This window comes from Pollicipes pollicipes, unplaced genomic scaffold, assembly GCF_011947565.3.
Source record: "Pollicipes pollicipes isolate AB1234 unplaced genomic scaffold, Ppol_2.1 Scaffold_7261;HRSCAF=8764_pilon_pilon_pilon, whole genome shotgun sequence".
NCBI classification, from domain to species: Eukaryota; Metazoa; Arthropoda; class Thecostraca; order Pollicipedomorpha; family Pollicipedidae; genus Pollicipes; species Pollicipes pollicipes.
In genome coordinates, this window is record NW_023597054.1 from 38309398 (window position 1) to 38336096 (window position 26699).

General features: G+C 63.7%; 2 protein-coding genes and 1 long non-coding RNA gene across 3 annotated transcripts in view; 1 reads left to right on the forward strand and 2 right to left on the reverse strand.

The window, feature by feature from the left end:
* The window catches only part of LOC119111386 (tetratricopeptide repeat protein 21B-like), a 108326-nt gene extending 86231 nt beyond the window's left edge, over positions 1-22095 (forward strand). Inside the window, 23 exon segments of the mRNA XM_037235199.1 lie at positions 101-253; positions 725-795; positions 797-915; positions 1426-1539; positions 1949-2085; positions 7732-7912; positions 9659-9768; positions 10125-10254; positions 10903-11042; positions 12163-12356; positions 13553-13789; positions 14446-14596; positions 14831-14967; positions 15686-15821; positions 16129-16276; positions 16527-16689; positions 17171-17264; positions 18315-18454; positions 19482-19515; positions 19517-19636; positions 19978-20124; positions 21015-21156; positions 21644-22095. Coding sequence (XP_037091094.1) covers positions 101-253; positions 725-795; positions 797-915; positions 1426-1539; positions 1949-2085; positions 7732-7912; positions 9659-9768; positions 10125-10254; positions 10903-11042; positions 12163-12356; positions 13553-13789; positions 14446-14596; positions 14831-14967; positions 15686-15821; positions 16129-16276; positions 16527-16689; positions 17171-17264; positions 18315-18454; positions 19482-19515; positions 19517-19636; positions 19978-20124; positions 21015-21156; positions 21644-21789 — 3144 coding nt within the window. The 3' untranslated portion in view covers positions 21790-22095.
* On the reverse strand, positions 2970-4349 carry LOC119112196 (wiskott-Aldrich syndrome protein homolog). The gene is made up of 2 exons (XM_037236280.1): positions 3701-4349; positions 2970-3400 (listed from the first exon to the last, which is right to left on the reverse strand). Exons 1-2 carry the CDS (start codon positions 4026-4028, stop codon positions 3171-3173), a joined length of 558 nt encoding a protein of 185 aa, XP_037092175.1. The 5' UTR covers positions 4029-4349; the 3' UTR covers positions 2970-3170.
* Positions 22096-24897: 2802 nt separating the features above from the next.
* LOC119112721 (uncharacterized) lies at positions 24898-26353 on the reverse strand. Its single transcript, XR_005095766.1, has 3 exons — positions 26265-26353; positions 25532-25723; positions 24898-25145 (listed from the first exon to the last, which is right to left on the reverse strand). It is a non-coding gene; the product is annotated as an uncharacterized LOC119112721 (long non-coding RNA).
* Between the last annotated feature and the right edge of the window lie 346 nt (positions 26354-26699).

The window sequence follows — 26699 nt, forward strand, 5'->3', positions numbered from 1 at the left end:
CGGCCCGACTGAGGTGACGCGAAGGGAGTGGCAGGGAGGCTGACAGTCTCGCGGCGTCCGCCGACGGATCCTGGCCCATGCTAATCACCCGATCGAGGAGCTGCGCTTCCTCCGCCTGATCGGCCTGCTCACGCGCGACGGCGACTACACCGAGGCGGCCAAGCGGCTCGAGGAGTTCATGCGCAACGTAGACCGTCACGAGCCGCACAATCCGCCCTTCCTGATCGAGTGCGCCCGGCTGTTCTCGCGCACGGTCAGTGCCGGGCCGCGGCGACGGTGCGCTGGGGACCGACGGCCGCCGCTCGGTCGGACCGACGGGGCGCAGGCGGCGCCGAGCTGGTGTAGCCACGCCACTGGACGGCCAGTCTGTGGCCGTGCTGGGCTTTGTTTGTGGAGTGCAGACTTCTGATGCGCTTTTCGGTATCAATGTGTTGTAATTTAGGTCTGGATTACCGGTTAGATCCTTATGATATAATGTGGGTTGTTGTGATAATATGAGGGGGCGTCAGAAATCTCGTGTTGGGGACCCGGGTGAGATGAGATTTCCTCAAGTATGGGCCTGCTGTTTTTTTAAACGCATTCGTGGCGATTTTCGTCAAATATCGCGGGCTTCGAAACAAACTGATGGGGGGGGGGGGGAGCCCTTGAAGGAGGCACACAGCCCCGTCCAAGGTCGATGTAATGCTGTCTTGACGTCTTGTTTACTCACTCTTTTTCTCGACAGTGCGGTCGTAACCCGGGCGTGCTCGACTTCACACTCTCGATGGCCGAGAAGGCCGCCCAGCTGGACACGACGCGCCGAGTTCCTGGTGGAGGTGGCCTACCAGCACCTGCTCAAGGACAAGACGCGTGAGGCCCTGAAGTTCTACAAGGCGGCCACCAAGGCGGACGAGTCCTCCATGGAGGCCCTGGGCGGTGAGCGGCGCCCAACTGAGCGGCGGATCTGTCTGGGGCTCATATGCGAATTATTGTGGGTTGTTTTAGACTCCTTTTTCATGCATTACGCCTTTTCCAAATGCATGGCAGTTTCATCCTTTTATAGTGCTGGTTTGTGCATTTATCAAACTGAATGCATTCAGTTTCATGCCGTGATCTAGTGGGTGGTGCTGTTGAAGGTCAGTCTCTTCGATTGGTTTGAGGTCGGATCACGTGGCCACCAGTCATCGTTGAGCACGTCCCCCGGTAGTCCCGTGGTGACCGCTCAGCAGCTGAGCTCCGGACGGCTGTACGTCTGCGTCGGCCTCGTGCTGGACTGTCGGCCACCGGCGGCCGTCTCCCGTGGCGTGTGTGCTGCCCGGCGGTGACGGTGGCCCGGACGGAGCTCACCACGCGCCGCGGGTGTGGTGCCGCCTTCTCTGCCCCCTCCCCCCCCCCTCTCCCGTCCCCGCCCGCTGACTGTACTTACTGACCGGCGGCGCGCGTCAGGTATCATCACGTGCCAGCTGATCGACGGCGACCACACGGTGGCGGCGCAGAGTCTCGAGTTCCTCAAGGAGACGCAGAAGACGCTGGGCTACTCGGCCGACATCCTTCCTACCTGTCGGCGCTGCTGGCGCGCAAGCAGAACCACAGCCCGGAAGAGTGCGGGTGCGTACTGGGCTCGGGTCGCTCCCGTTGTGGCTGGCCGGTCGGTGGCGACAACTGACGGGGGGGGGAGGGGAGGGGTCACTCTGGGGGCTGCACCACCTGCTGTGCGTGCGTGCGTGCGTGGGGGGTGTTCCGTACTGGTGCTGGTATGTGCTGCCGCCGTGTGTTACGCCTCTGACGGTCACGCGCCAGCGGTTCGCCGACCGGCGGGGGTGCCGCTCTGTAGGCGGTCGGTGGCGCTGCAGGGCACCAGTGGTGACTCCGCTCTCGGAGCTGCCCGCGCCTGCCAGCCTGTCTGTGTGCGTCAGTGTACAACATGCGCTGGTCTGTCGTTCTCTACTTGACGGTGTCCTGCGCCCAGGCCTGCTGAACGACGCCATCGAGACGCATTTCCGGAGCTTTCGCACGCTTTCGCTGAGTGTGCCGTACCTGATCGCGCTGAACCCCGACTTCCTGGTGCTGGTGGTCAAGGACTGTCTGCACTACGCGCCGACCCAGGTCAGGTGGCGCGGCGCCCGTCTCGGAGGGGGCAGGGTCTGAGGGTGACCGCCATCGACCGGTAATGCTCTCCGGCCACTGCCGGTGGAGCGGCGCTGTTACGGCCGGACTCCAGCCGTGCCCTCGGAGCCGGTGGCCTGCGCACCCCTCGTCAATGTGTGACCTTGCCGGAACACTAAGGTTTTGAAGAAAGGACACGTGTCTCGTGATCGTCCACTCAATGAGGTCGATCAAATGTTCCCTCTCGCCCGTCTGATAGATAGGATGTAGGCTAGTGCTTCGGCCAGGGTGGAATTGCAGCCACTGCCTTATTGTTACCTGAGTGGCACCAAGTAAGACAGCTCCCATAGTACATATTTTTGCTCTGGTTTGTATTGCGCCCGCCACTTTACCATATTTGCTTGAATTATACTATGATATGATATTTTGCTGAGTAATAATCAACCAGACTTAGCAACCAGATTTAGCGCTTCCTGAGCACGTGCGCTTCCAAGATGATGCGATGTTTCCTGTTTCAAAGATGCTGGTATCATTGAGCGACGGAGGCATTCGAATGGTCTGCATCGATCGCCTAAGGTTTCGGAAAACCAAGGGTTCAGGAACTGAGATTAGAACTAGCCCCCAATACACCTCTGCTTGTGTTTCAAGGATGCTGTTAGCTGGCTCAACATATGAGTACGCACCGTTTGTGCGTACGCAAATATTTCATGTTGATGGCATGACTCACCAGCTCAGTTGAAGAACCAGCCGTCTGTCTTCAGCTGCGACGAAGGAGTAGGTTGTGTAATGCCGAAGCTCAGATGAGTGCCCCACTCGTCAAACCGAATTTGGCACCGCGCAAGCGCATGTGGGTAATCAAGACAATTAACAAGCAGTCAGCCATGATTGTCTAATTGTGGAAAGTCATCATCCGAGATTTATTAGAGCGAAGGCATGGTATATGCTGTAATACTTGACAAGTCGTCAAACACCACATGGCGAGCGCGCCGGACGGTCCGCTGACCACGCCCCGCTGACAGTTACCAGGGGTCGGTGTGGGAGCACCGCCAGAGCGCCGCTCGGCGCCGATGGCTCGGGCTGCCGCCTCAGGCGCCGTCCTGCGCCGGCGACGGGCCCGTGGTGCTCTGGTCCTCCGTAGCCGAGCCGGAGCCCTCGCTCGGCGCTCCTCCGTCTCCGGCCGGTGGGCGCTCGGACGTCGGCAACGGTGGCGGCACCATCGGCAGCGGCTGCGGCGGCGGTGGCGGCGGCGATGTCCGCCCCGACGGTGGCTCGGCGGCGGCGCCGCCGGCGCCCGGCGGCATTCGCAAGAACGCAGCTGGAAAACGGACCCTGTTATTGGGGACATCGGACTGGTCAGCGGTCAACAGTGACAAGTCTGGAGAACACCAGCAGTGGGAACGCTGTTCGATCTGATCGTCACTCATCATCTCATCGCCTCATCACCTCATCACCTCATCACCTCATCATCGCCTCATCATCACCTCATCTCAGTGGTGCGCTACGCGCTCGTCTCGTCTGGCCTCTGCCGATGCCGTTCACGACACCGAGGTGTGTGTAAGACCCGACCTGGCCGAGGCGTGATGCGTCGCCGCCGTCGCAGCGCACAAGTACTCACGCTCACTCCAGAACTTGTCGTCTTGGAAGAAGAGGTTCAAGCCGCCAGACGAGGCGCGCGAGAAGGAGCCCCGGTCGGCGGAGCCGCCGGCCGTAGCCGAAGCCACGGGTGGCCAGTTGTTACGGCCGGCGGCGGTCGCCATAGCGCCGGAGCTGCGGCCGAAGCCGGTCACCACTAGCGAGTCGCCTCCGTTCGCCATGGCCACGGCCGGCCACGGCCAGTCGGCGTCCAGGGGCGGCGAGTCCGGCTCGCCCGGCGCCGACGTCTGCTCGCTGGTCGCCACGGCGACGGCTGGACGCGGCCACTGCGTCCGATCCGGCAGCGGCATGGCGCCGCCCGGCAACGCCACCACGGTCGGCCGGTACCAGTGCGAGTAGAGCGGAAAATGGCCGGGGGGGGGAGGCGCCGGCCAGCGGACGCCCGGCCGCCAGCCGGCGTACAGCGGGAACACCCCGCCGCTGGGCACCGGCGCCGGCCGGCCGCGGCTGCTGCCCTCAACCCTCGCCCACGGCCAGGAGGGCGGCGGACGGCGCCGCCCCACCCACGGGACCCGCCCGGTCGTGGCCGGCGACCGGCCGCCGTACGGCCACCGCCGGGGCCCGTACCCGGCTACCGGCCGTTCGGCGGTGAACCGCGGTCGACCGATGGGCGGCCCCAAACCCGACCGGGCGGCCGTCGGCCGCCAGAGGCACACCGCCTGGCCCTGCCGCCGGGAACACTGGCCGGTTTGGGGACGGTTCAAACCCAGCCGGAGCATTGTCGGCCGCGAAAGCTCTGCCGTCTGGCACTGCTGCCGGGAACACTGGCTGGTCCAGGTGCGGTCCGAACCCGGTCGGCAGCGACGGTCGGTCGTCCACCCCTGCGGCGGGCAGCGGTGGAAGGTTCGGGGGTGGTCCAAACCTGGCCGGCACCGACGGTCGGCCGTCCACCCCTGCGGCGGACAGCGGTGGAAGGTTCGGGGGTGGTCCAAACCTGGCCGGCACCGACGGTCGGCCGTCCGCCCCTGCGGCGGGCAGCGGTGGAAGGTTCGGGGGTGGTCCAAACATGGCCGGCACCGACAGTCGGCCGTCCGCCCCTGCGGCGGGCAGCGGTGGAAGGTTCGGGGGTGGTCCAAACCTGGCCGGCACCGATGGTCGGTCGTCCGCCCCTGCGGCGGGCAGCGGTGGAAGGTTCGGAGGCGGTCCAAACCCGGCCGGCACCGAGGGTTGGCCGTCCGCCCCTGCAGCGGGCAGCGGTGGAAGGTTCGGAGGCGGTCCGAACCCAGCCGGCACGGACGGTTGGCCGGCTGACCCCGCGGTGGGCAGCGGCGGCAGGTTCGGGGGCGGTCCGAACCCAGCCGGCCCAAAGATGCCCGCTGTCTGGTCGTCTTCAGCGGCGGTTGGATACCAGCGCAGACCGCCGTACGGGCCGAACGTCGCCGGGTGCGGGGCCGCGGACTCGCCGCCGAGGAACGGAGCCGGGACCGGGTTGGACAGCAGCCAGCGCAGCCGGTCATGGGCCTGCTGCACCAGCGCATCGTAATGGTACCTGGTCAGGGACTCGTCGCCGAACAGGCCCGGAAAGAGGAGCGGCTCGGCTGGCGGTTGGTCCTCCGCCCCCTCGTCCACAGGCGGCGGGGGGTCGGGCAAGACTACTGGTGCTCCATCTTGTGGCGCTGGCGGCAGCGGCGGCGACCCGGGTGCCGCCCCGGGTACCGCCTCGGGCGCCTCCGCGGGTGCCGCCTGGCCGGCCGCCGGCGGCCCCCGACCAGCGGCCGGCAGCACAGTCTCGTACAACGGCACGGCGTACGTCTTGGCGTCGGCTTCCCCGCCGGCTTGGTCGGCTGTCACGCTGTCTGAGCGTCTGGCCGCGTCCTTGGCCGCCGCTGCTCCGCTGATGAGGTGGGCGGCGACGTCCTTCTGCAGGCACACGACTGTGTACGGGTCCTCGGGGAATCCGGCGCCGCTGGCTGGTGGAGCGATGCCTGGCCCGTACGCGACGGACCCCAGGTCACCGCCGTGCCCGGCCGGCGCCTTCCCGCCCTCTCTCTTTGAGGCTCCGGAAACAGTTTGGTACGATTCCTTTGCACCCACAGCTTCGACCAGTGTCTTATCGTGCTGGGTGGTCGATATTGCTGGTGCGGTTTGGTACAGCTCCTGTGCTTCTCCACCCTCGAGGTCTGCCTTGGCGTCGTCGTTCGGCAAACCCCCGGAGAAGCCTGGGTAAAACCGGGACACGACTCCGTCCTCGGCCACGCCATTAACCTCTCCGATAGCCAGCACATCAGCAGCGGCCATGTAAGGGCCGGGAATGCTGGCGCTCGCGTCTTGCGCCGCGGCCTTGGTCGCGTGTGCCAGTATTCCGGCCGTGTCTCCGTGGACGACGGACACCGCTGCCGCTGGTAGAGGGAAGGTCCCGCCGGCCGGCGGCGGGTCGCCGTACAGGCCGAACACATCCGTGTCTGCCATCAGCTGGCGGTGCTGTTCGGCGAGGAGGTCGCCCGCAGGCGGCAGCAGGGCTGGGTCGGGCCCCAGCTCGGCTGGCTGCGAGAGCGCTGCGCCCTCCTCAGCGTTCGGCTCGGCTGCGGGCGGAGCGGCGCATTAGACGGGGACGCGTGGCCACGCTGTACTGGAGGGTCAGCCTGCACTCGGCTGCGGTCAAGCTGGCCAGGAGGCGGGGGGACGGCCACAGCGGGGAACTGATATCGGACGGTCGGCAAGGTGATAGTGTGATTGGTTTGTGGGATGTTGGTCGCAGGGAACCCTGTCGAAGTAAACCTGATCATATTTTGTAGATGTGTGAAGTGTATATAGAAGCGCTAACACTTGCCAGCCTCATATTTAGAGTTAGAGTACGCTGCTGGATGTCGACATATTGTGATCGGTCTGACTGTGGGGTATGGTGGCTGACACCCTGTCACCGGTGGCGGCGGGCCGCCCCGCGGCGCGTGGCATCGGCTCACCTGGTGCGGCGGCGGCGGCGGCGGCCAGGCAGCAGAGCGCCAGCAGCGCCAGCGGGCGGCAGGCGGCGGCCATGGCGCCGGTACGGTCGGCCGGCGCTGACTGTCGGCCGCGCTCTCCATCGCCGCCGCCGCCGCCGCCGGCACGCTATCGTGGTGACGGCGGCACCACGTCCGCACACCTCGGCCGGCGGCGACGGCCGGCGCCGGCCGTCTGCAGCCGTCTGCAGCCGGCCGCCTCCTTCCGGCCTGATGTCACCGCCACCTGCGACGTCCTGTGCCGCTCAGACGCGCTGCCAGCCGGCGCATCGCTGTCTCCATGGCGGCCCAGTTACGAGCGGCCACGCGCTGTCCGTCCTATCACTGTCGTCTCCTTGGTGTTAGAGCTCTTGTCGTACAGGGTCTTGTCGTTCAGGGTCTTGGACTGTCCCTGTTGCCATGGTTTGCCTGGTTCCGGTGCTCCATTTCCGTCCGGGTCAGCTGAAGGTCAGGGTCATGGCCACGCCGGATACAGGAGACCAGCGTCAGTCAACGAGTCGGACAAGGGTGACCCACGAGAGAGCAACGACCACTGCGTTCTTGATCTCCGATTGCATGAAGGATCAACATGGGAACCTGACACACAGTCGTGCGCCACAGTTGGAAAGACCGCCAGGAGCGCAAGTGCCAAACCAAACCCAAACCGCCACGTGTCAAACCTGGGGCGTGTCGTTACGACTGAGGATTGTTGAATGGATGAGTTGCGACGGACGCCACGGAAATCTGGATCATCGACGCTCGTCGGGGTCCGAGGCCGGTGATGAGGTTCACATGTTAGGGTGTTAGTGAGGGAGGAGTGTAGTTACCAAGACCAAACGGAGTTTTGGTCCAGTGTGCTATTTTTCAATCAAGCTAAAGGAACATGCATGTCAACAACCATGACGCTAATGTATTGTTGCATGAGCCATGCCCTTATTTCACGGGCTTCCGATGCTGCGCCTCTCTGCACACCGTGGCACTGCATGTATCCCACCCATCCGCCGTGGGTCTGGTCGGCCTTGCTGTCCGGCGCGTGGCGTTTGGTGAGCTGAGGGCCACTGTGTCGCTGTTGCAGCCGGTGGCGCTGGGCTCGGCCGTGCCGCCGGCGCTGAAGCGGGCCATGACGGTGCTGGAGCCGGTGACTAAGGCCTGTCCAGGCCTGCTGGAGGCCCTCTATCTGATGGCCAAGGCCAAGTACCTGAGCGGCGATGTCAAGTCTGCTGCCAGCACACTCAAACACTGCATCGACGATGTCGGTACGTGCTTTATATCGGCTCAGGCCGGCCTCTGCATCACCTCCCCGCCCGCCCACCCCTGCATCACATCCCTGCAGGCCCGCCTCTGTATCACATCCCCGCAGGCCCGCCTCTGCATCACACCCCTGCAGGTCCGCCTCTGCATCACATCTCAGCAGGCCTGCCTCTGCATCACATCTCCGCAGGCCCGTCTCTGCATCACATCCCCGCAGGCCCGCCTCTGCATCACCTCCCCACAGGCCCGCCTCTGCATCACACCCCTGCAGGTCCGCCTCTGCATCACATCTCCGCAGGCCTGCCTCTGCATCACATCTCCGCAGGCCCGTCTCTGCATCACATCCCCGCAGGCCCGCCTCTGCATCACCTCCCCTCAGGCCTGCCTCTGCATCACATCCCCGCAGGTCCGCCTCTGCATCACATCTCCGCAGGTCCGCCTCTGCATCACATCTCCGGAGGCCTGCCTTTGGCTAGCTCGCTGCTCATCGATAAAGGATTAGCCATTGGGACCAGTCACAAGGATCAGTCTAGCAGGCGAGGAAGTGAGAGACTGCACGGCGTCGCTGCAGGTGTTCTGACCAGTACTCCGTCTTTCTGTGAGCTGATAACGGTCGGTTTCTTCATCCTTGTTGAAGCGCTGGGTGAAACTCCATGCTGAATCTCATGTCTACTAAATGAATGCATTTCGCCTGAACGTTGACCGGTATGACCGTAAAGCAATTGTTTGAAAGCCTTGGAAACATGCACAGGCAATACATGCAATAACAACGCAGGACTCGTGTAGCCCATGCCACGGCAGATGAGCTGTGTCAGTGTTACTCTGTTACTCTGCGGGCTGCTCTATACCGGTGTTGCCCTGTGCCACATGAGACTGTCGCTCTGTCGTGGTGCGCGGAGCTGCTGCTGCACCGGTGTTGGCCTGTGCCACGTGAGACTGTCGCTCTGTCGCGGTGCGCGGGGTTGCTGCTGTACTGGTGTTGCCCTGTGCCACATGAGACTGTCGCTCTGTCGTGGTGCGCGGGGCTGCTGCTGCACCGGTGTTGGCCTGTGCCACGTGAGACTGTCGCTCTGTCGCGGTGCGCGGGGCTGCTGCTGTACCGGTGTTGCCCTGTGCCACATGAGACTGTCGCTCTGTCGCGGTGCGCGGGGCTGCTGCTGCACCGGTGTTGGCCTGTGCCACGTGAGACTGTCGCTCTGTCGCGGTGCGCGGGGCTGCTGCTGTACCGGTGTTGGCCTGTGCCACATGAGACTGTCGCTCTGTCGCGGTGCGCGGGGCTGCTGCTGTACTGGTGTTGGCCTGTGCCACGTGAGACTGTCGCTCTGTCGCGGTGCGCGGGGCTGCTGCTGTACCGGTGTTGCCCTGTGCCACATGAGACTGTCGCTCTGTCGTGGTGCGCGGGGCTGCTGCTGCACCGGTGTTGGCCTGTGCCACATGAGACTGTCGCTCTGTCGCGGTGCGCGGGGCTGCTGCTGTACTGGTGTTGGCCTGTGCCACGTGAGACTGTCGCTCTGTCGCGGTGCGCGGGGCTGCTGCTGTACCGGTGTTGCCCTGTGCCACATGAGACTGTCGCTCTGTCGTGGTGCGCGGGGCTGCTGCTGCACCGGTGTTGGCCTGTGCCACATGAGACTGTCGCTCTGTCGCGGTGCGCGGGGCTGCTGCTGTACTTGTGTTGGCCTGTGCCACGTGAGACTGTCGCTCTGTCGCGGTGCGCGGGGCTGCTGCTGTACCGGTGTTGGCCTGTACCTCAGACCAATCGTACGCCGACGCCCACCTGCTGAACGCCCAGATCCAGCTGCACCAGGGCTTCTACAAGCAGGCCTCGCAGTCACTGGAGCTGGGGCTCAGCTACAATTTCGAGGTGAGACGGCTAGCTGCCGGGCTGGGCGCCGAGACGGACATGGGTAAAAGGCCCCGGCGCCAACCGAGCCCTCCTGATGGGATGGTGGACGACCCAACGACACTGGGCACCCGATCTCGTTTTTAATTTTAACTCCACGCTGCCGCGATAGACCGCATTACCATGGCGCTAGCATGCAGCGAAGCTAACGGCCACCTGGTCAGTTTCGGATCTGTGCCAGTGGTTTGCACGTTCTGCTCCATATATGTAGAAAAGGCTACCATTGACTAAAGTGGGATTTAAAGTCACTCACGTGAAAGTAACGATCACGCGAAGCGGATGGGCTGTATCTTCTGACCCTATCGGTGTGTGGACAGATCAAGGATCATCCGCTGTTCCACCTGATCAAGGCGCGGATCCAGAAGCGGGAGAACCAGGTGCAGGAGGCCATCCAGACGCTGCACACGGCCGTCCAGCTGGCCGGCCTCACCTCCAAACTGGTCAAAGGTACGGCTGCCTCGCACAGGGGCGCTGCCAACCGACACGGCTCTCCCACCCCGGCTGGTTACGACCGAGGCAGCTCGCATTGTGTCCTGCTGCAATCGCTTGCGGCCGACCTGGGGAGCGGCAGCGGGCCGTGGCGCCTAGGCACGGCTGGTGTGGTGTGGTGTAGCTCGAGGGCCGCTTGGCCACACAACAGCGTACCAGCGGCGGCCCCGGTCTGGTCGGGGCGCGGTTCCAGTGCTGGGGTGCCGAGTCACGACTGGTGCGTCGTGATGTAAGTGGGAGACCGCTTGACGGCACAGCAGCGCGCCGGCGGCGGCCTCGGTCTGGTCGGGGGAAGGTCCCAGTGCTGGGGTGCCGAGTCACGGCTGGTGCGTTGTGATGTAACTGGGGGGGGGGGGGGGGGGCGCTTGGCCACACAGCAGCGCACCAGCAGCGGCCCCGGTCTGGTCGGGGCGCGGTCCCGGTGCTGGGGTGCCGAGTCACGGCTGGTGCGTTGTGATGTAACGGGGGGGGGGGGGGGGCGCTTGACCGCACAGCAGCGCACCAGCAGCGGCCCCGGCCTGGTCGGGGGACGGTCCCGGTGCTGGGGTGTCGAAGCCGGCGACCGGTGCCCACGCTGGGCCGTCTGATTGGCCGGTCCCGCCGCAGGCACCACCCCCAAGAGCAAGATCGAGGTGAACGCCAACGACCAGGTGTCCATTTACCTGGAGCTGGCCGACGCGTACAGGATGGCCCAGCAGGACGCCGATGCCAAACAAGTGATGGAGGAGGCGACGCTCATGTTCAAGGTGCGTGTCGGCAGGCCGGAGCTGCGCGGCTCCTCTCCCGCCCGCTGGCCTCTGTTGAAGCTTTGGCTGGTCGGCTTGCAAGCGGCCAGCATCGCCCGGGCCCGTCAGGGCCGTATCTGTAGCCCACATGGCACAACCATGTTTCAGGCTTTATGCAACTACAACCGCACGCACGCACGCACACACGCACGCACGCACGCACGCACGTACACACGCACGCACACCCACGCACGCACGCAAACCCACCCACGCACGCACGCACCCACGCACCCACGCACGCACACACGCGCACGCACGCACCCACGCACGCACGCACGCACGCACGCACGCAGACACGCAACCCAGGTTACAAACTCCACCGGTGGCCATATAGTTGCAGCATCAGCCTAGCTCTTACGCAACAAATGAAGTGACCTAAAGAAGAGATGTATACGCCGTTTGTCTCTTGCAGTGCGATCGTTATACAACGCATTGCGTCATCGTCCTGTTGGCTTTTCATTCATCGCATGTGACATTTGATATGTTGTTTTTTGCAAGCCGAAGTACGAAATACTGCGATAATGTCGCCAGTATCAAGCGACTATCTTGGAAAGGCGAACTCGGGCTGGGTGGTATCATGGGCGCCATATAACCATCTTAGTCGACGCGCCCTAGAGCCCAAACTGTCAGCCCCATTTGGGTGGTGTGGATGACATACTTACAATGTCCCCATAGCGATGCTTGTTCAAACTTAACGCATTCCCTACAATTGCACCCATCGGAATGTATTGGTTTTTGTTTTCCAGAAACCCATCGCCAGGCATGGGCCAGGGACAAACATCTTAAGAGCGATACCATAGGGTGAATTTTGACTCCGGTCGCTGTCCTGTCTGGCTCAATGTACCGGGTGGGGCACAGCTAACTGTCTTCTATGCTGACGGTCAGGTTACCGATAACAACAGTGGTAACTCAGCTACTGTCTGTTGTCGCACGGTACGGGCTAAAGGGCTAACAATCCAGGCGCTTGGATTCGGTCTGCCTGTGGGCAGGCGAGCCGATGTCAGTAGCCCGTCCTTCGCCGCCTGCCCACGGGGCTACAGGCGACAGGACTGGTAATCGCCTCCGCTGCCGGCCGCCGCAGGGCACGGGCGAGGAGGTGCGCATCCTGGTGGCCAACGCCGACCTGCTGCTGGCGCGGAACGAGGTGAGCGGCGCGCTGGGCAGTCTGCGCGACATCACGCCCGACCAGCCCTACTACCTGCAGTCGCGTCAGAAAATGGCCGAAATCTACTTCGATTACCTGAAGGACCGGCGTATGTACGCCGCCATGTTCAAGTAAGTGACGTTGCGCTCAGCCAGGCCGGGGTGGGATGGGCTCCGAACTGGGCTCGCGGTCGGTCCCGGGCCGGGGTGAGATGGGGTCCGAACTGAGCTCGCGGTCGGCCCCGGGCCGGGGCGAGATGGGGTCCGAACTGAGTTCGCGGTCGGCCCCGGGCCGGGGTGGGATGGGGTCCGAACTGGGCTCGCGGTCGGTCCCGGGCCGGGGTGGGATGGGGTCCGAACTGAGCTCGCGGTCGGTCCCAGGCTGGGGTGGGATGGGGTCCGAACTGGGCTCGTGGTCGGTCCCAGGCTGGGGTGGGATGGAGTCCGAACTGAGCTCGCGGTCGGTCCCGGGCCGGGGTGGGATGGGGTCCGAACTGGGCTCGCGGTCGGTCCCGGGCCGGGGTGGGATGGGATCCGAACTGGGCTCGCGGTCGGTCCCAGGCTGGGGTGGGATGGGGTCCGAACTGGGCTCGTGGTCGGTCCCAGGCTGGGGTGGGATGGAGTCCGAACTGAGCTCGCGGTCGGTCCCGGGCCGGGGTGGGATGGGGTCCGAACTGGGCTCGCGGTCGGTCCCGGGCCGGGGTGGGATGGGATCCGAACTGGGCTCGCGGTCGGTCCCGGGCCGGGGTGGGATGGGGTGCGAACTGAGCTCGCGGTCGGTCCCGGGCCGGGGTGGAATGGGGTCCGAGCTGAGCTCACGGTCGGTCCCGAGCTGGGGTGGGATGGGGTCCGAACTGGGCTCGCGGTCGGTCCCGGGCCGGGGTGGAATGGGGTCCGAGCTGGGCTCGCGGTCGGTCCCGGGCCGGGGTGGGATGGGGTCCGAACTGAGTTTGCGGTCGGACCCGGGCCGGTTTGGGATGGGCTGCGAACTGAGCTCGCGGTCGGTGGCGCCCCACGCAGCTGCAGCGGTACACCACTGCCGGTCGCTTATCTGTCGGCGGGTCCGGGAATGAAAGGCAAGGCCAGTTGTGGTCGTGCGGTCGTGGCCGTGTTCCTGCCGACTGGCGCGTGGCTGCGGTTTAGCGTCGGGGGTTTGTCCGGCCGGGCGTGGCTGCTCGGTATGTCGTCGATAGTTTGTGTAACCGGGCGCGGCTGCTCGGTCTGCCGTCGGTGGTTTGTCCAGCTGCTCGGTGCACCGTACCGTACCTGTGCTCGTCTTGGCGGTTTGTGCGGCCGGCCGGTCTGACGGCGCCGACCGCCGACCTCAGGGAGATTGTGGACCAGATACCGACGCCGGCCTCTTACCTGATGCTGGGCGACGCCTACATGACCATCCTTGAGCCGGACAAGGCCATCGAGGTGTACGAGTCGGCGCTGAAGCGGAACCCCCGCGACCACGACCTGGCGCTCAAGATGGGACGCGCCCTCGTCAAGACGCACCACTACGGCAAGGCCATCAACTACTACAAGGAGGCCATCAAAGTCGGAGAGGATGACAATCTGAGGTGCGGCTCCGTCTCGATCATCCTCCAGTGTGGGCAAACGTCTCCTGTAGCGCTCGTGAGCTTTCCTCGAGTACATTCCTCGTCCCCCTAGTGTTAGCGCACCTCTGTTCCCCGGCACATGCACGAATCGCGGGCCCCGGTGCAGAGCACCTGCCATTTTCCAGCGTTGGTCTTTGTTTTGTCCCCCAATGTGGGCGCGTCTTCAACCCTGCGAGTACCGTTTGCCTTGTGCTCGCTGCAGGCTATGTAGACCACATAGCCGTGTTCGGTCCCCCATAGCCTAGTCAGTGTGATCAGACTTGTGACATCGGCATAGCCCAGTCAGTCTGTGATCAGACTTGTGACATCGGTACAGCCTAGTCAGTCTGTGATCAGACTTGTGACATCGGCATAGCCCAATCAGTCTGTGATCAGACTTGTGACATCGGTGCAGCCTAGTCAGTCTGTGATCAGACGTGTGACATCAGTTTATCCCATGACCAAGGCGACGCGCGCACGCTTCGCCACTGGGACCACCCCAGTCGCCATACGTGACCGTTGGTGCAGCTGTATGCACCGGCGGCGTGTCCCCCCCCCCCCCCCCCCGAGCTCCGTGAGTTGCGTCGGACGCCCGGTGGCGAGCGGCCGGGGGAATGAAAGTCCGCGTGTGTGGTCAGGTTTGACATGGCGGAGCTGCAGATGAGGATGCGCCAGTATGACAAGGCCGAGAAGACGGTGCAGCAGGCTCTGGAGAAGATCAAGGGCGAGGACGGCAGCAGCCTGGCTAGCATGATCATGCAGGCGCAGCTGCTCAAACTGCTGGCCAAGGTGGGACTGCGTGAAATGGTGGCCCCTTGTCCCACACAAACTATATTCTTGGTTCTTAGCCCGTTTGATTGATAGATGGCGTAAAGGGATTGATCCGCATTGGAAGGTGTTGAGGTAAGGATGGTATATGATGAAATTGGCTCACTTGTGGCTACCGTGCTCTGCACCCACTGAGCCAGCATGTACTGCTGCACTGTACTGTGCACCCACTGACTAGTACGTGCGCTGCTTCAGATCCACGACAGTGTGGGCGACATCGACAAGTCCATCGCGACGCTGCAGGCGGCCAACGAGCTGCAGGTGCGCGTGCTGAAGCGCGTCCAGATGGAGCAGCCAGACTCCGTGGCCGAACACCGGGCCAGAGCCACCGAGTACGTCTTCTGACATTATACGGTCACCGTTGAGCCACGGCTTGAGCAGGCACACGTCGTGGCCGAACACCGAGCCAGGGCCACCGAGTACATCCTCTGACATTGTGCGGTGACGGTTGAACCGCGGCTTCAACAGGCACACTCCGTGGCCGAACACCGAGCCAGGGCCACCGAGTACATCCTCTGACATTGTGCGGTGACGGTTGAACCGCGGCTTCAGCAGGCACACTCCGTGGCCGAACACCGGGCCAGGGCCACCGAGTACGTCCTCTGACATTGTACGGCCACGGATAAGCCACGGCTTGAGCAGGCACGCTGGCCGAACACGGGGCCAGAGCCACAATGTGTCCTCTGACATTGTGCGACTACGGTTGAGCCGCGGCTTGAACAGACACACTCCGTCGCCGAACACCGCGCCAGAGCCACCGAGCATTCAATGTCAGCCTGTACCTGAGCTGCAGGGCTAGGAGGACATCCTCCACGATAGCGAGCTCTGTTTCCGCCTGAAGCATGGGCGCTGTGAAGTGACGTGCTCACCGTGGTCCAGGACATTAGTACTGTTGACACCTAGCCTGTTGAGGTGATGCCTCTGCGGGGACCCCGTCGCCATGCTGACGGCTGTACGGCCGCGGTACCGTCTCTCCCGGGACGGGGAGCGGTGTCTGCCGGTCCGAGGCGTGCCACGATCCGCCGCTGACCGGCGCCCGCCCGCCGCCAGGATCTGCTGCACCATGTCGGAACGGTACCAGAGCCAGCGCAACTACGAGCAGGCCATCAAGTACTACCGGGAGGCGCTGCAGCACCAGCCCGACGACGCCGGCGCGCTGCTGGCGCTGGCCCGGCTCTACATGCAGGCCAGTTGTGCGCGGCGTGCGGGCCTGGTCTCCGCTCTCTCGTGCCTGCGGTCCTGCGGAGGCGTCACAGGGTGCGGCCTGGTCGTGGCCCACTCCCGCCAAAACGCGGCTCTACGTTAGGACGGGTGATCCGTGACACACTCACGGCTGTACAGGCTTCCCTCTCTCGAGTTAGGCGCGGAGCCGTGCTGGCAGTTCGATATTATAACGCTGTCACCCGACGCAATGGGCACCCGAGTCGCTGGCCGGACTAACGGCTCGTCGGCGCGTCCTGCTGCTGGTGACTGACCTCTGCTGCGACCCCCAGACGGGCGACCTGGACCAGTGCCAGTACACGTGCATGACGCTGCTGCGCCAGGACAAGGAGAATGATCTGGCCACCGTCATGATGGCCGACCTCAGCTTCCGCCGCAACGACTACGAGACGGCCATGTTTCACTTCCAGGAGCTGCTCAGTGAGTGCTCCCAGGACTGTGCGCCGCGGGACTTTGGACTTGTTTGCTGCCATTGGTTCATGTAGCTGCAGCCAGCGGCCATGGAAGAACGTGGTCCATGACATCTCTGACTGATAATTGTCACAGAATTTGAGGAATGTGACGAATTTAGCACAAAGGTCCCGTGCTGCTGTGTCGTGCCAGTCCTCCACCGCCGCGATGTTGGTGTCCCCGTGCTGCCCGTGACGCACCGCCGTCCGCGACTTCGCAGCGCGCCGGCCGGACTACTTTGCGGCGCTGGCGCGTCTGATCGAGGTGATGCGCCGCACCGGCCACCTTGAGAAGGTGCCCGACTACCTGGAGAAGGCCGAGAAGGCCAGCCAGCGCGGACCCAACGAGGCTGGCCTGGCATTCTGCAAGGCGCTCTACGAGTGGTGAGCGGCGGCGCTCCGGCGCGCGGGTCCGGGTCGGGGTCCCGGTCCCGGTCATTGTCTGTGCTGGGGCCAGAACCGGGGCCGGGCCGAGGCCGGGGCTGGGGCTGGGGCTGGGGCTGGGGCTGGGGCTGGGGCTGGGGCTGGGGCTGGGGCTGGGGCTGGGGCCGGGCCGGGGCCGGGGCCGGGGGCCGGGGCCGGGGCCGGGGCCGGGGCTGGGGCTGGGGCCGGGGCCGGGGCCGGGGCCGGGGCCGAGGCTGGGGCCGAGGCTGGGGCTGGGGCCGGGGCCGGGGCCGGGGCCGGGGCCGGGGCCGAGGCTGGGGCCGAGGCTGGGGCTAGGGCCGGGGCCGAAACCGGGCCCTGAAGACGGCCTCTGCTGCAGCCATGTAATCCAGACTACGCACCCCGTTGTCCGCCGCCGTGTGTGTGCCTCGCCGACCCCTCGCCGTGTACGCTGTCTGACGACTGCCGGTGACACGTTCAGGTACTCGAGCAACCCGAACGGCGCTCTGAAGCACTTCAACCAGGCGCGGCGCGACACCGAGTGGGGACAGCGCGCCGTTTACCACATGATCAACGTGAGCGAGCGTCGGCTGGCGGCCGCCCTGCTCTGCCCTGCGCCCCCCCCCCCCCCCCCCCCGCCGCCGCCGGGCCGGCCCGCGCTCAGTCGAGGCCCACTTCCCTGAGGGGAGAGGGCAGGAAGACACCGCCAGCCTCGGCAGGGGGAGGCTCGCTGGCTAAAGGCTCCGCGGGTTTCGGAGTGTATTTCATCCAGCAAGTGTTTCTGGCGGACAAGGACGTGCTTAGCATTCATTACTTTTTAGCAACTTGTTGCGTACTATTTTTAAACGCGTTTATTTCACTGCATTTTCTGTGCTGGAATTTGTCACCTGATGCGTACGCTACATGTGCAAAGCGCTTCAAGCTTTGTGTCATACCATTGCCTAATTTCTTGGGGGGGGGGGGGCGGGTAGGAGGGGAGGGCGTGCTTAAGGCAATGCGCAGTTGACAGTCTTGTTTGTATGCACGTGTAAACATGTAAGGAATTATCGTTTACATAGTCATCTAAAAACTTACTCGTAGGAAAACGACGGTGAACGTTTTGGTACCATTGATGTCATGTCGAGTTTCAAAAAGAGTTAACAATGGCGCTGAGTCCAGGTGTCGCGATTCTCGGCGTGTTATGCTAGAAAACATGCCTAATGGCCATAGATAAATTCCAGTTAAGAAGGTTTCCATATACTCCATGAGGAACGACAATTTAAACCCAAACTCTTCTTTACAAAGCGTAGGAGGGACGGTGGCCTGTCGCCAACTGGTCTGCATTGCAAGTAGTTTTTAGCGTGGCTCATAAATTTGGGAAGGGTCTGCCTCCAGTTGGTGAAATGATGTCACCTTCGTGCCCCCCACCCCAAAAAAACAACTTTACTTTAAGAAGTCGAGAACCTGAATGCGTCACTACGTTATAGCCGGCCTCCTAGTTAGCATCAGCCGTGCCCTCATCCCTCTGGTGCCATCACCTGGCATATAGTCTGGTGCTGCCCGGGGAGCCGACGACGTCAGCGGCTGCTCCGCGCTCAGGCCGGTGCCGAGCGTATGTGATACATCATAGCGTCTCTGGTCGGCAGATTTGCCTGAACCCGGACAACATGACAATCGGCGGCGAGACGTTCGAGGCCATGGAGGACCTGGCCGACTCGGACGTCAAGAGCTCCCAGGAGATGGCGCTGCGCACGGCCGAGAAACTTCTGCAGGTGGGGGCGCTTGCGTGATCCGGCAGCAGCCCCGCACAGTGCCGTGGTTGGGGGCCAGCTCCGCCGCCAGCCCCGCACAATGCCATGGTCCGGCAGCAGCCCCGCACAGTGCCGTGGTTGGGGGCCAGCTCCGCCGCCAGCCCCGCACAATGCCATGGTCCGGCAGCAGCCCCACACAGTGCCGTGGTTGGGCGCCAGCTCCGCCGCCAGCCCCGCACAATGCCATGGTCCGGCAGCAGCCCCGCACAGTGCCGTGGTTGGGGGCCAGCTCCGCCGCCAGCCCCGCACAATGCCATGGTCCGGCAGCAGCCCCGCACAGTGCTGTGGTTGGGGGCCAGCTCCGCCGCCAGCCCCGCACAATGCCATGGTCGGCAGCAGCCCCGCACAGTGCCGTGGTTCGGCGCCAGCTCCGCCGCCAGCCCCGCACAATGCCATGGTCCGGCAGCAGCCCCACACAGTGCCGTGGTTCGGCGCCAGCTCCGCCGCCAGCCCCGCACAATGCCATGGTCCGGCAGCAGCCCCGCACAGTGCCGTGGTTCGGCGCCAGCTCCGCCGCCAGCCCCGCACAATGCCATGGTCCGGCAGCAGCCCCGCACAGTGCCGTGGTTCGGCGCTAGCCCCGCCGCCAGCCCCGCACAATGCCATGGTCCGGCAGCAGCCCCGCACAGTGCCGTGGTTGGGCGCCAGCCCCGCCGCCAGCCCCGCACAATGCCATGGTCCGGCAGCAGCCCCACACAGTGCTGTGGTTTGGCGCCAGCTCCGCCGCCAGCCCTGCTCCCGTGTTGACCCGCTAATACATGCCTGTACTCCGACCATGTCACCGGTGTACTGACCACACAGCCTGGCCCGCTGGGGTGTACCGCCGGCGGTGCGCGGCGCGGCACGGCCTGACACCGAGCGCCGGTCCGACCGCGGTTCGGCCGCGGTCCGGCAGGCCGGCGCAAGACCGGCGGCGCGTCAGCCGCCTACTGACCTGTATACCGGCCGGTGGCTCCGCAGGAGCTGAAGCCCAAGCCCGGCGACCAGACCATCTCCCATCAGCTGCCTCACCAACTTCCTGCTGATGGCTTCCAAGAAACAAGGGCAACATCGAACGGGCGCTGCAGGAGTTCACCAACATCGCCAGCTCCGAAATGTACAAGGACCACGTGGGCGCCATCTGCGGCATGGCCACCGCCTACATGCTCCTAAAACAGGTCCGTCAGCCGCTCGTGCCTGCGCCCGGAAAGGCCCGAGGTCATGCTCCGCTTCCTGGAGTGCGTCTCCCGTCCAGGCGAATCCGAGACGCTTATGTATTTTGCTCAGATGTACGCGCCGGCTCTGTGTCAGTAGCTCGATATGGTGAATGTCGAAACCGACGTGCGGCAGGTTTAGCCCGCCGTATTAAATTGTTTGCGTTCGTTGCGGAGCACTATGGGTTTAGCGAGAGGCAGTAATTTAAGCAACTTTGACCTTGACAATTTAAAGGTCTGACAATGTCGGACGATTTTACTCATGAGTTTTCAAGTACTGAGCATTGTTTGTCGGCCGTTGCCAGACGCCGCGGGCTCGTAACCAGCTGAAGCGGGTGGCCAAAAACCCGTGGAACTTTGAGGACGCCGAGTACCTGGAGCGCTGCTGGCTGCTGCTCGCTGACATCTACATCCAGTCGGGCAAATACGATCTGGCCCAGGACGTGATCCAGGTGAGGGGACGTCACAGGCGACTGCTCACATTCACATCACGTCACAGATGAACGGGGGGGGGGGGAGGATAAGGCACATGTGACAGATGACCGCCCACTCGGGCATCTCTGACCGAGCCTCACCGGCTGGGACGGGAAGACTGTGGCCTACCTATGCCCCACAGAGCTGCCCACCTGCAGTGGTCCAATATTCGGCCACTTGGGTGGCAGGGATGTCGATATTTTTTCATGCTATAACACCCCGGCCTTGGGCTCACTGGCTGTGGCCCTCCCCTTGCTCAAAATCGCCCAATCAGCACCGAACCGGGCGGCCGTCAAATCAGTATTTATGCGCCTCAGGCTGGACAAATGGGCTGAGTAGGTAAGATGTCCGTGTCGGGGTCAAAGGGCAACGGGGTAGCGCCAACGAATTGCGTGCGAGGACCGCCGAAGAGTCAGAATTATGGTAACATGAATTTATATTTACATCCTGCACACCCTACTGGATGAATTTTGGAACGCTGTCCACCTGGTGCAGTCTGACCGTATGGACACAGGTCACGACTGTTGGACTCATGGACTCAGGGATGAATCGGAGTCAGGATGCCCGTGGCGTCACCCGTGGACCCTGACTGGGGCCGGTGCCGGGCCGCGCTCCGACGTGAGCCAGCTGTGGTCTGGCAGGCCAGAGCGCTTCTGGTCTGCTGCTGGTCTGTCCGAGATCGCCGGCGGCAGCCGCTCCGGCTCGGACGCGCAGTCGCACCTATACCGCAAACCCGATCACGCTCTGGGCACCCTCTGGTGGTGGCGTCACGGCGGGTCCACAGTCCGAGTCATGACTCCTGGTTAGTCCGGTGGTGATCCCATGTCTAGCCCAGAGTCCGAGTCATGACGCGCGCGTCCGATCGCAGCGCATCCTGCAGAACAACCGGTCGTGTGGCAAGGCGCACGAGTACGCTGGCTTCATCCACGAGAAGGAAAGCTCTTACAAGGACGCGGCCGAGAACTACGAGATGTCGTGGCGCTTCAGCCGCCACAGCAATCCGACCATCGGTGAGATGTGGGGCGGCGGCGGTAGCGGCGGCCGTCACCTGCCCGGTCTGGCGTGTGTGGCCCAGTGACTGTTGGAGGGGGAGGACTGGCACGGTGCGCCGAGTGTCTGCTCTGCCCACCGCCGCGTCAGGCGGACGGGCTGGGCTGACGCAGGGCCCGCGGTGGTCTGGCCGGTCTGACTGGACCTGGACCAGACTACCGTTGACGCTGGTGCGCTGAGCGTGCCGCCGCAGTAGTTGCCAGACCTGCGCTGCCACGACCTGGCCAACTCACTGATGCACGCGGGTTTTATGGCGTTTCATGCGCTCCCTTGCATACCGATGTTAGACTTTGTTTAAGTAACACAGGTGACCAGTTCGGTTTGTTTCATGTTCAGGTCGGTTATCAATCCATAAAAGTGGGCTAAGAAGTGCCATGCAAATGGTCGTCTGCTTTTATTGTACTATTGACGTAATCCACGCAATGGTCTTTCTTGTCCGCGTTTCAGGATTCAAGCTGGCCTTCAACTACCTGAAGGCGAAGCGGTATGTAGACGCCATAGACGTGTGTCACCAGGTGATGGAGAAGTTCCCGGACTACCCCAAGATCAAGAAGGACATCCTGGACAAGGCGCGGTCGCAGCTGCGGGTGTAGAGCGGCGGCGGCCTCCTGGTCCGGTCTGGAGCGGCCGGCCTGGCGCCTCGCACAGCTCTGTGATCCGGCCGGAGTCTCCGCGGCCTCGGGCGGTGCCATGGCCGCGGGTGTAGAGCGGCGGCGGCCTGGTCCGGTCTGGAGCGGCCGGCCTGGCGCCTCGCACAGTTCTGTGATCCGGCCGGCGTCTCCGCGGCCTCGGGCGGTGCCATGGCCGCGGAGGCGGAGCGGCACGGCAGGAAACGAATCCGTCCATTTGGCTCAGTCACTCACGGTACAGCCCAGCGGGCACCGCAACCGGACGGCCCGTCCCGGCTGGGGGGGGGGGGGGGGGGGGCGTCAACGGAGGGTCGTCGGAGACAGCGCCCTGGCCAGGGGCCGTGCGGTGCTCGACCGCCGCTCTGATCGGCCTCTGGGGGTGTCGTGTCGTGTCCGAACCAGACCGTCCTCCCAGCGGGGTCAGGTCTGGGCCGGGATCAGACCGTCCTCCCAGTGGGGTCAGGTCTGGGCCAGGACCAGACCGTCCTCCCAGTGGGGTCAGGTCTGGGCCGGGACCAGACCGTCCTCCCAGTGGAGTCAGGTCTGGGCCAGGACCAGATTGTCCTACCTTAGGTCAGGTATGGGTCGGCACCAGACCGTCCTCCCAGTGGGGTCAGGTCTGGGCCGGGACCAGACCGTCCTCCCAGTGGAGTCAGGTCTGGGCCAGGACCAGATTGTCCTACCTTAGGTCAGGTATGGGTCGGCACCAGACCGTCCTCCCAGTGGGGTCAGGTCTGGGCCAGGACCAGATTGTCCTACCTTAGGTCAGGTCTGGGTCGGCACCAGACCGTCCTCCCAGTGGGGTCAGGTCTGGACCGGGGCCAGACCGTCCTCCCGGTGGGGCTGGCGTGGGCTGGCACCAGACCGTCCTCCCAGTGGAGCCAGCCCGTTCGGTCGCCTCTCACGTTGCATTCCAGTCGGTCACATTCTAGTCAGTCTAGTCTACACGTGTGCGTCTGATGTACACAGGCCCGTCACCCTAGTCATGTGCAGCGCTTGTTGTAAGGCGACGTACATTTTTGACGATTTCCTGCCGGTCCCTGTTGTGTTTGTTATGATCTGCTCCAGTAGCTGTTCCTATCGTTTTAAGTCAAATGCCACGTAGGCGGTCTATGCGTTTGTTGTGCGAGGGTGTCCTTCGCGATCGTTTGAAGCATTGCTTTCCTGTTCTGTTGGCCGTTCGGTGCTCGCTAGCCGTTTCAGCTCAGTTGATCTCAAGTGAAGTGCATATCAGATTCGGTCGTGCGGTCACGTTTCCTTCAACGGTAATTGCTGCCGTGTCACGCCTAAATGGGCCGAGTGAAATATATCTATCTCCGTCCATGTAGCTGTCACACAGCACGCTAGAACTATAAAAGACATGCTGTCCGTGGCATAGTCCCGGCGGCGTGCGTGCCAACAATGGACAGATCACAGGGAGCAACATGCTCACTCGCAAACAACCATTGTCCGGCGCACGTTATCACATCGCGCCTCACGGGATGCCAGGGACGCATGTCGTGACTGGCGGGGAGGCAGCGCTCCGACCCGGTGACCCACGGCGGTGCGTCTCTCTCTGACCTCTGACTGGCGGGGAGGCAGCGCTCCGACCCGGTGACCCACGGTGGTGCGTCTCTCTCTGACCTGACTGGCGGGGAGGCAGCGCTCCGACCCGGTGACCCACGGCGGTGCGTTTCTCTCTAACCTCTGACTGGCGGGGAGGCAGCGCTCCGACCCGGTGACCCGCGGCGGTGCGTCTCTCTTTGACCTCTGACTGGCGGGGAGGCAGCGCTCCGACCCGGTGACCCGCGGCGGTGCGTCTCTCTCTGACCTCTGACTGGTGGGGAGGAAGCTCTCCGACCCGGTGACCCGCGGCGGTGCGTCTCTGACCTCTGACATGCCATTTGACCTGCCCCGCCCGGTGGTCGTCCTACCGACCAGCGTGCCTGCCTAGGTCTAATGTACTGGCCCCAGCGTACAATTTGCTGACTGGTGGGCAGGCATGTGCCCTCCCGCTTCAGTTCCCTGTCCGCTGCATTCCACATCCTGGCAAAGCCGCCACAGCAAGCCTGATCAACGCTAACAGCAAACTTCCAAACTGTAAAATATCTGTCGCGAAATGCAGGCCTGAACTGCTGTATAAGCGCCGGCCGAACCTGAGGCTGTCCGACGCTTCTGCCAGCCAGGGCTGTTGGGATGCGCTTTTGCACGCTTTGAATGCTTCATCGTCTGATCGCTGCATCGAACGAACTGGCGGGCCAGCCCCATCAAATACTGAGTCTGAGTTCACACCTGTCACGTGTCTGGTGATATAACAATATCGTCTTGTTGCGCGAGTAGATACATTTGCCTGATATCTGAACGGCCGAGCCCAGCGCAACGCGTCCCATTGGATTGAAGTTCTTCGTGTTTTTTTTTCTTATTATTCTCATGGATGAGCCATCACTACGACGCTGAGGAATGGATATGACTTATATAGGTACGGTGATAATGTTTGAGAACGTTGCTTGCCGAGCGTTGATAAATCGGAACCCCGGTCATTTGATGTTTCCGCAACGTTCTCTGTCCCATAAGCGCGCTGCCGGACGTATTTCACACGAGCCACGGTACGAACAAAGCGGCCAGCAACACGCGCTGCGCTGCTCACTGGATCGTGAACCGCGGCTCCGCGCACTCCCAGCTGGCGAAGTCCACCACAAACAGCGGGTTGTCACAGACGCATGCGTCATCGCTGTACGAGGCCCCGACCGGACAGCCCTCCACGCACGCACCGCGCTCCTGGTCATAGACGAGGCCGGGGGGGCACTCCGGCGAGGTGACGGCCAGCGGCGGCGGCAGTGTGGACGGTGCGGCACTGCCGCCGGTCGTCGGACCGTCCAGATCACCTGGGCCGTCCGGCGCACCCGGTCCGTCCGGACCACCCGGACCATCCGGGCCGTACGGGTCGTCTCGACCACCCGGTCCGTCCGGACCATGCGGACCGTGCGGACCACCCGGACCGTACGGGTCGTCCGGACTGTCGTGGCCCGTCGGCCCGGGCGCGGGACCGACGGTGGAGCTGGCAGCGGTGGTGGCAGCGGCAGTGGTTGTGGTGGTAGTCGTGGCAGCGGTGGCGGTGGTTGTGGTCCCCGGCGGAACGCTGGCGGTGGTGGTCGGCACCGGCTCAGAGGGCGCGGGTCGAGTTTTCCTGGGATCGGTGGTCGGCGCCGCCGTGGGCTCGGCTTCCGTAGGTGTCACGTCGGGCCAGCACGTAGCCGTCCCCAGCGGGTATCGGTGGTGCGGCTGAATCCGTCTCCAACGCCAGACGGGGCCGATAGGGCGCGGGTGTGCACCTGCGGTCCCTGAAATAACCACGGGTGCCTCAGCCGGGCCAGCCGTAATTGCGATGAACGTGACGCGCACTATCCCTGCACCACATGTTGGATGCTTGGTAAACACCGTATTTCATCAGCGAGCAGTCAGCGCGCCTCCTATTACGCGGATGTGTGTTGGCCGCTCATAAGTGAGCTGCACATTTCTAACCTAAGGTTTCAGCTTCTTTGAACAACTGACAATGCCAGATGAAATTACGGCAATAGCCATGTTTGAAATTCGACAAGACTGAAGCTGAGTTCAATAACGTTATTATGATGCGGACAGACAATCATAAGCAGAATATGTTACTTCCAGCACAGCACTGTACGCGCACACCGCCCACTGCGCGCCCGGGAGTATCACCCTGTCGTACCATGACGTCCCCGAATCCAGACGTGAGCTTCCGGGAGTCGACGACCTCCGTGACGACCACGCCGACTGGTGACGGAGACCGCGGACACGCCGTGACGGGGCCAGGCCTGGCTCGCGAGGCCGGCTTTGGCCCAGGCGCCGCCCCGGGAGGTGCCGGGCCAAAGGCGACTACGGTGACGATAGCCGTCCCCGCCTGGAAAGAGTCCACCGTCACATCACACCGTTTGTCTTCAGTTGGGAGGCGTTTTGATTCCCTCATCATGTAACAACTCGTCATTTCAAGTCTGCGTTTGTGGTCCCACGAGACCAAATTCGCAAACGTCAGTTGGGTCCTGTCCCGTGGCAAAGATCGATTGCAGCGCTCACGCCGCGCACCCCGCGACCGTCGTCAGCACGGGCGGTAGCGGGGTGCGCGGCGGCCGGCCGCCCTATCGGTTGCCCTCGGCTCCCGGTCATGACCCGGGAGCCGGGTCCTGACCTGACCCGGGAGCCGGGTCCTGACCTGACTCGGGAGCCGGGCCCTGACCTGACCTGGGAGCCGGGTCCTGACCTGACCCGGGAGCCGGGTCCTGACCTGACTCGGGAGCCAGGTCCTGACCTGACTCGGGAACCGGGTCCTGACCTGACCCGAGGGCCGGGTCCTGATCTGACCCGAGAGCCGGGTCCTGACCTGACCCAGGAGCCGGGTCCTGACCTGGCCCGGGAGCGGGCCAGTAGTATCCGCCGGTTCGCACCTGCTGTCGCCCACGCCGTTGGAGTGTTGACCGGCGGCCACCTCCACAGCCGCAGCTGCCGGGGAGGCGGCCGGTGCAGGCCCCAGCCGGGCGGCAGCCAGCGCCGTGACCCGGTCAGCTGACTGTGACCCGGCCAGATCGGCCCTGCGAGCGCGGCCCGCCTGGCGGTCCTAGGCACAGCTGGGGAGCAGACGCAGGGCAGCCAATCAACGGAGCCGCGCTGAGCGGCAAACGGGACATGGCGAAAACATAGCAGACACAACGTGCCCTGTCCACAGGCCGTACACTCGACCGTTCCTCCGCACGTCGCCAACGAGGCGGTTACCGACGATCGACAGTCTTAACCCACCTGCTCGCGCGACGATGGCCGCCAGCGACGCCACGCAGGCGAGGTACACCACCGACCTCATCCCCAGGCCGTAGTGCGGTGTCGCA

Excerpts from the sequence above, each read along its gene's own strand:
- LOC119112196 (XM_037236280.1), bottom strand. The coding sequence starts at position 4,028 with ATGCCGCTGCCGGATCGGACGCAGTGGCCGCGTCCAGCCGTCGCCGTG. Across the intron at positions 3,401-3,700 it reads CGACAAGTTCTGGAGTGAGC|CTGCGTTCTTGCGAATGCCG; the intron begins GTGAGTACTTGT and ends TCCGTTTTCCAG.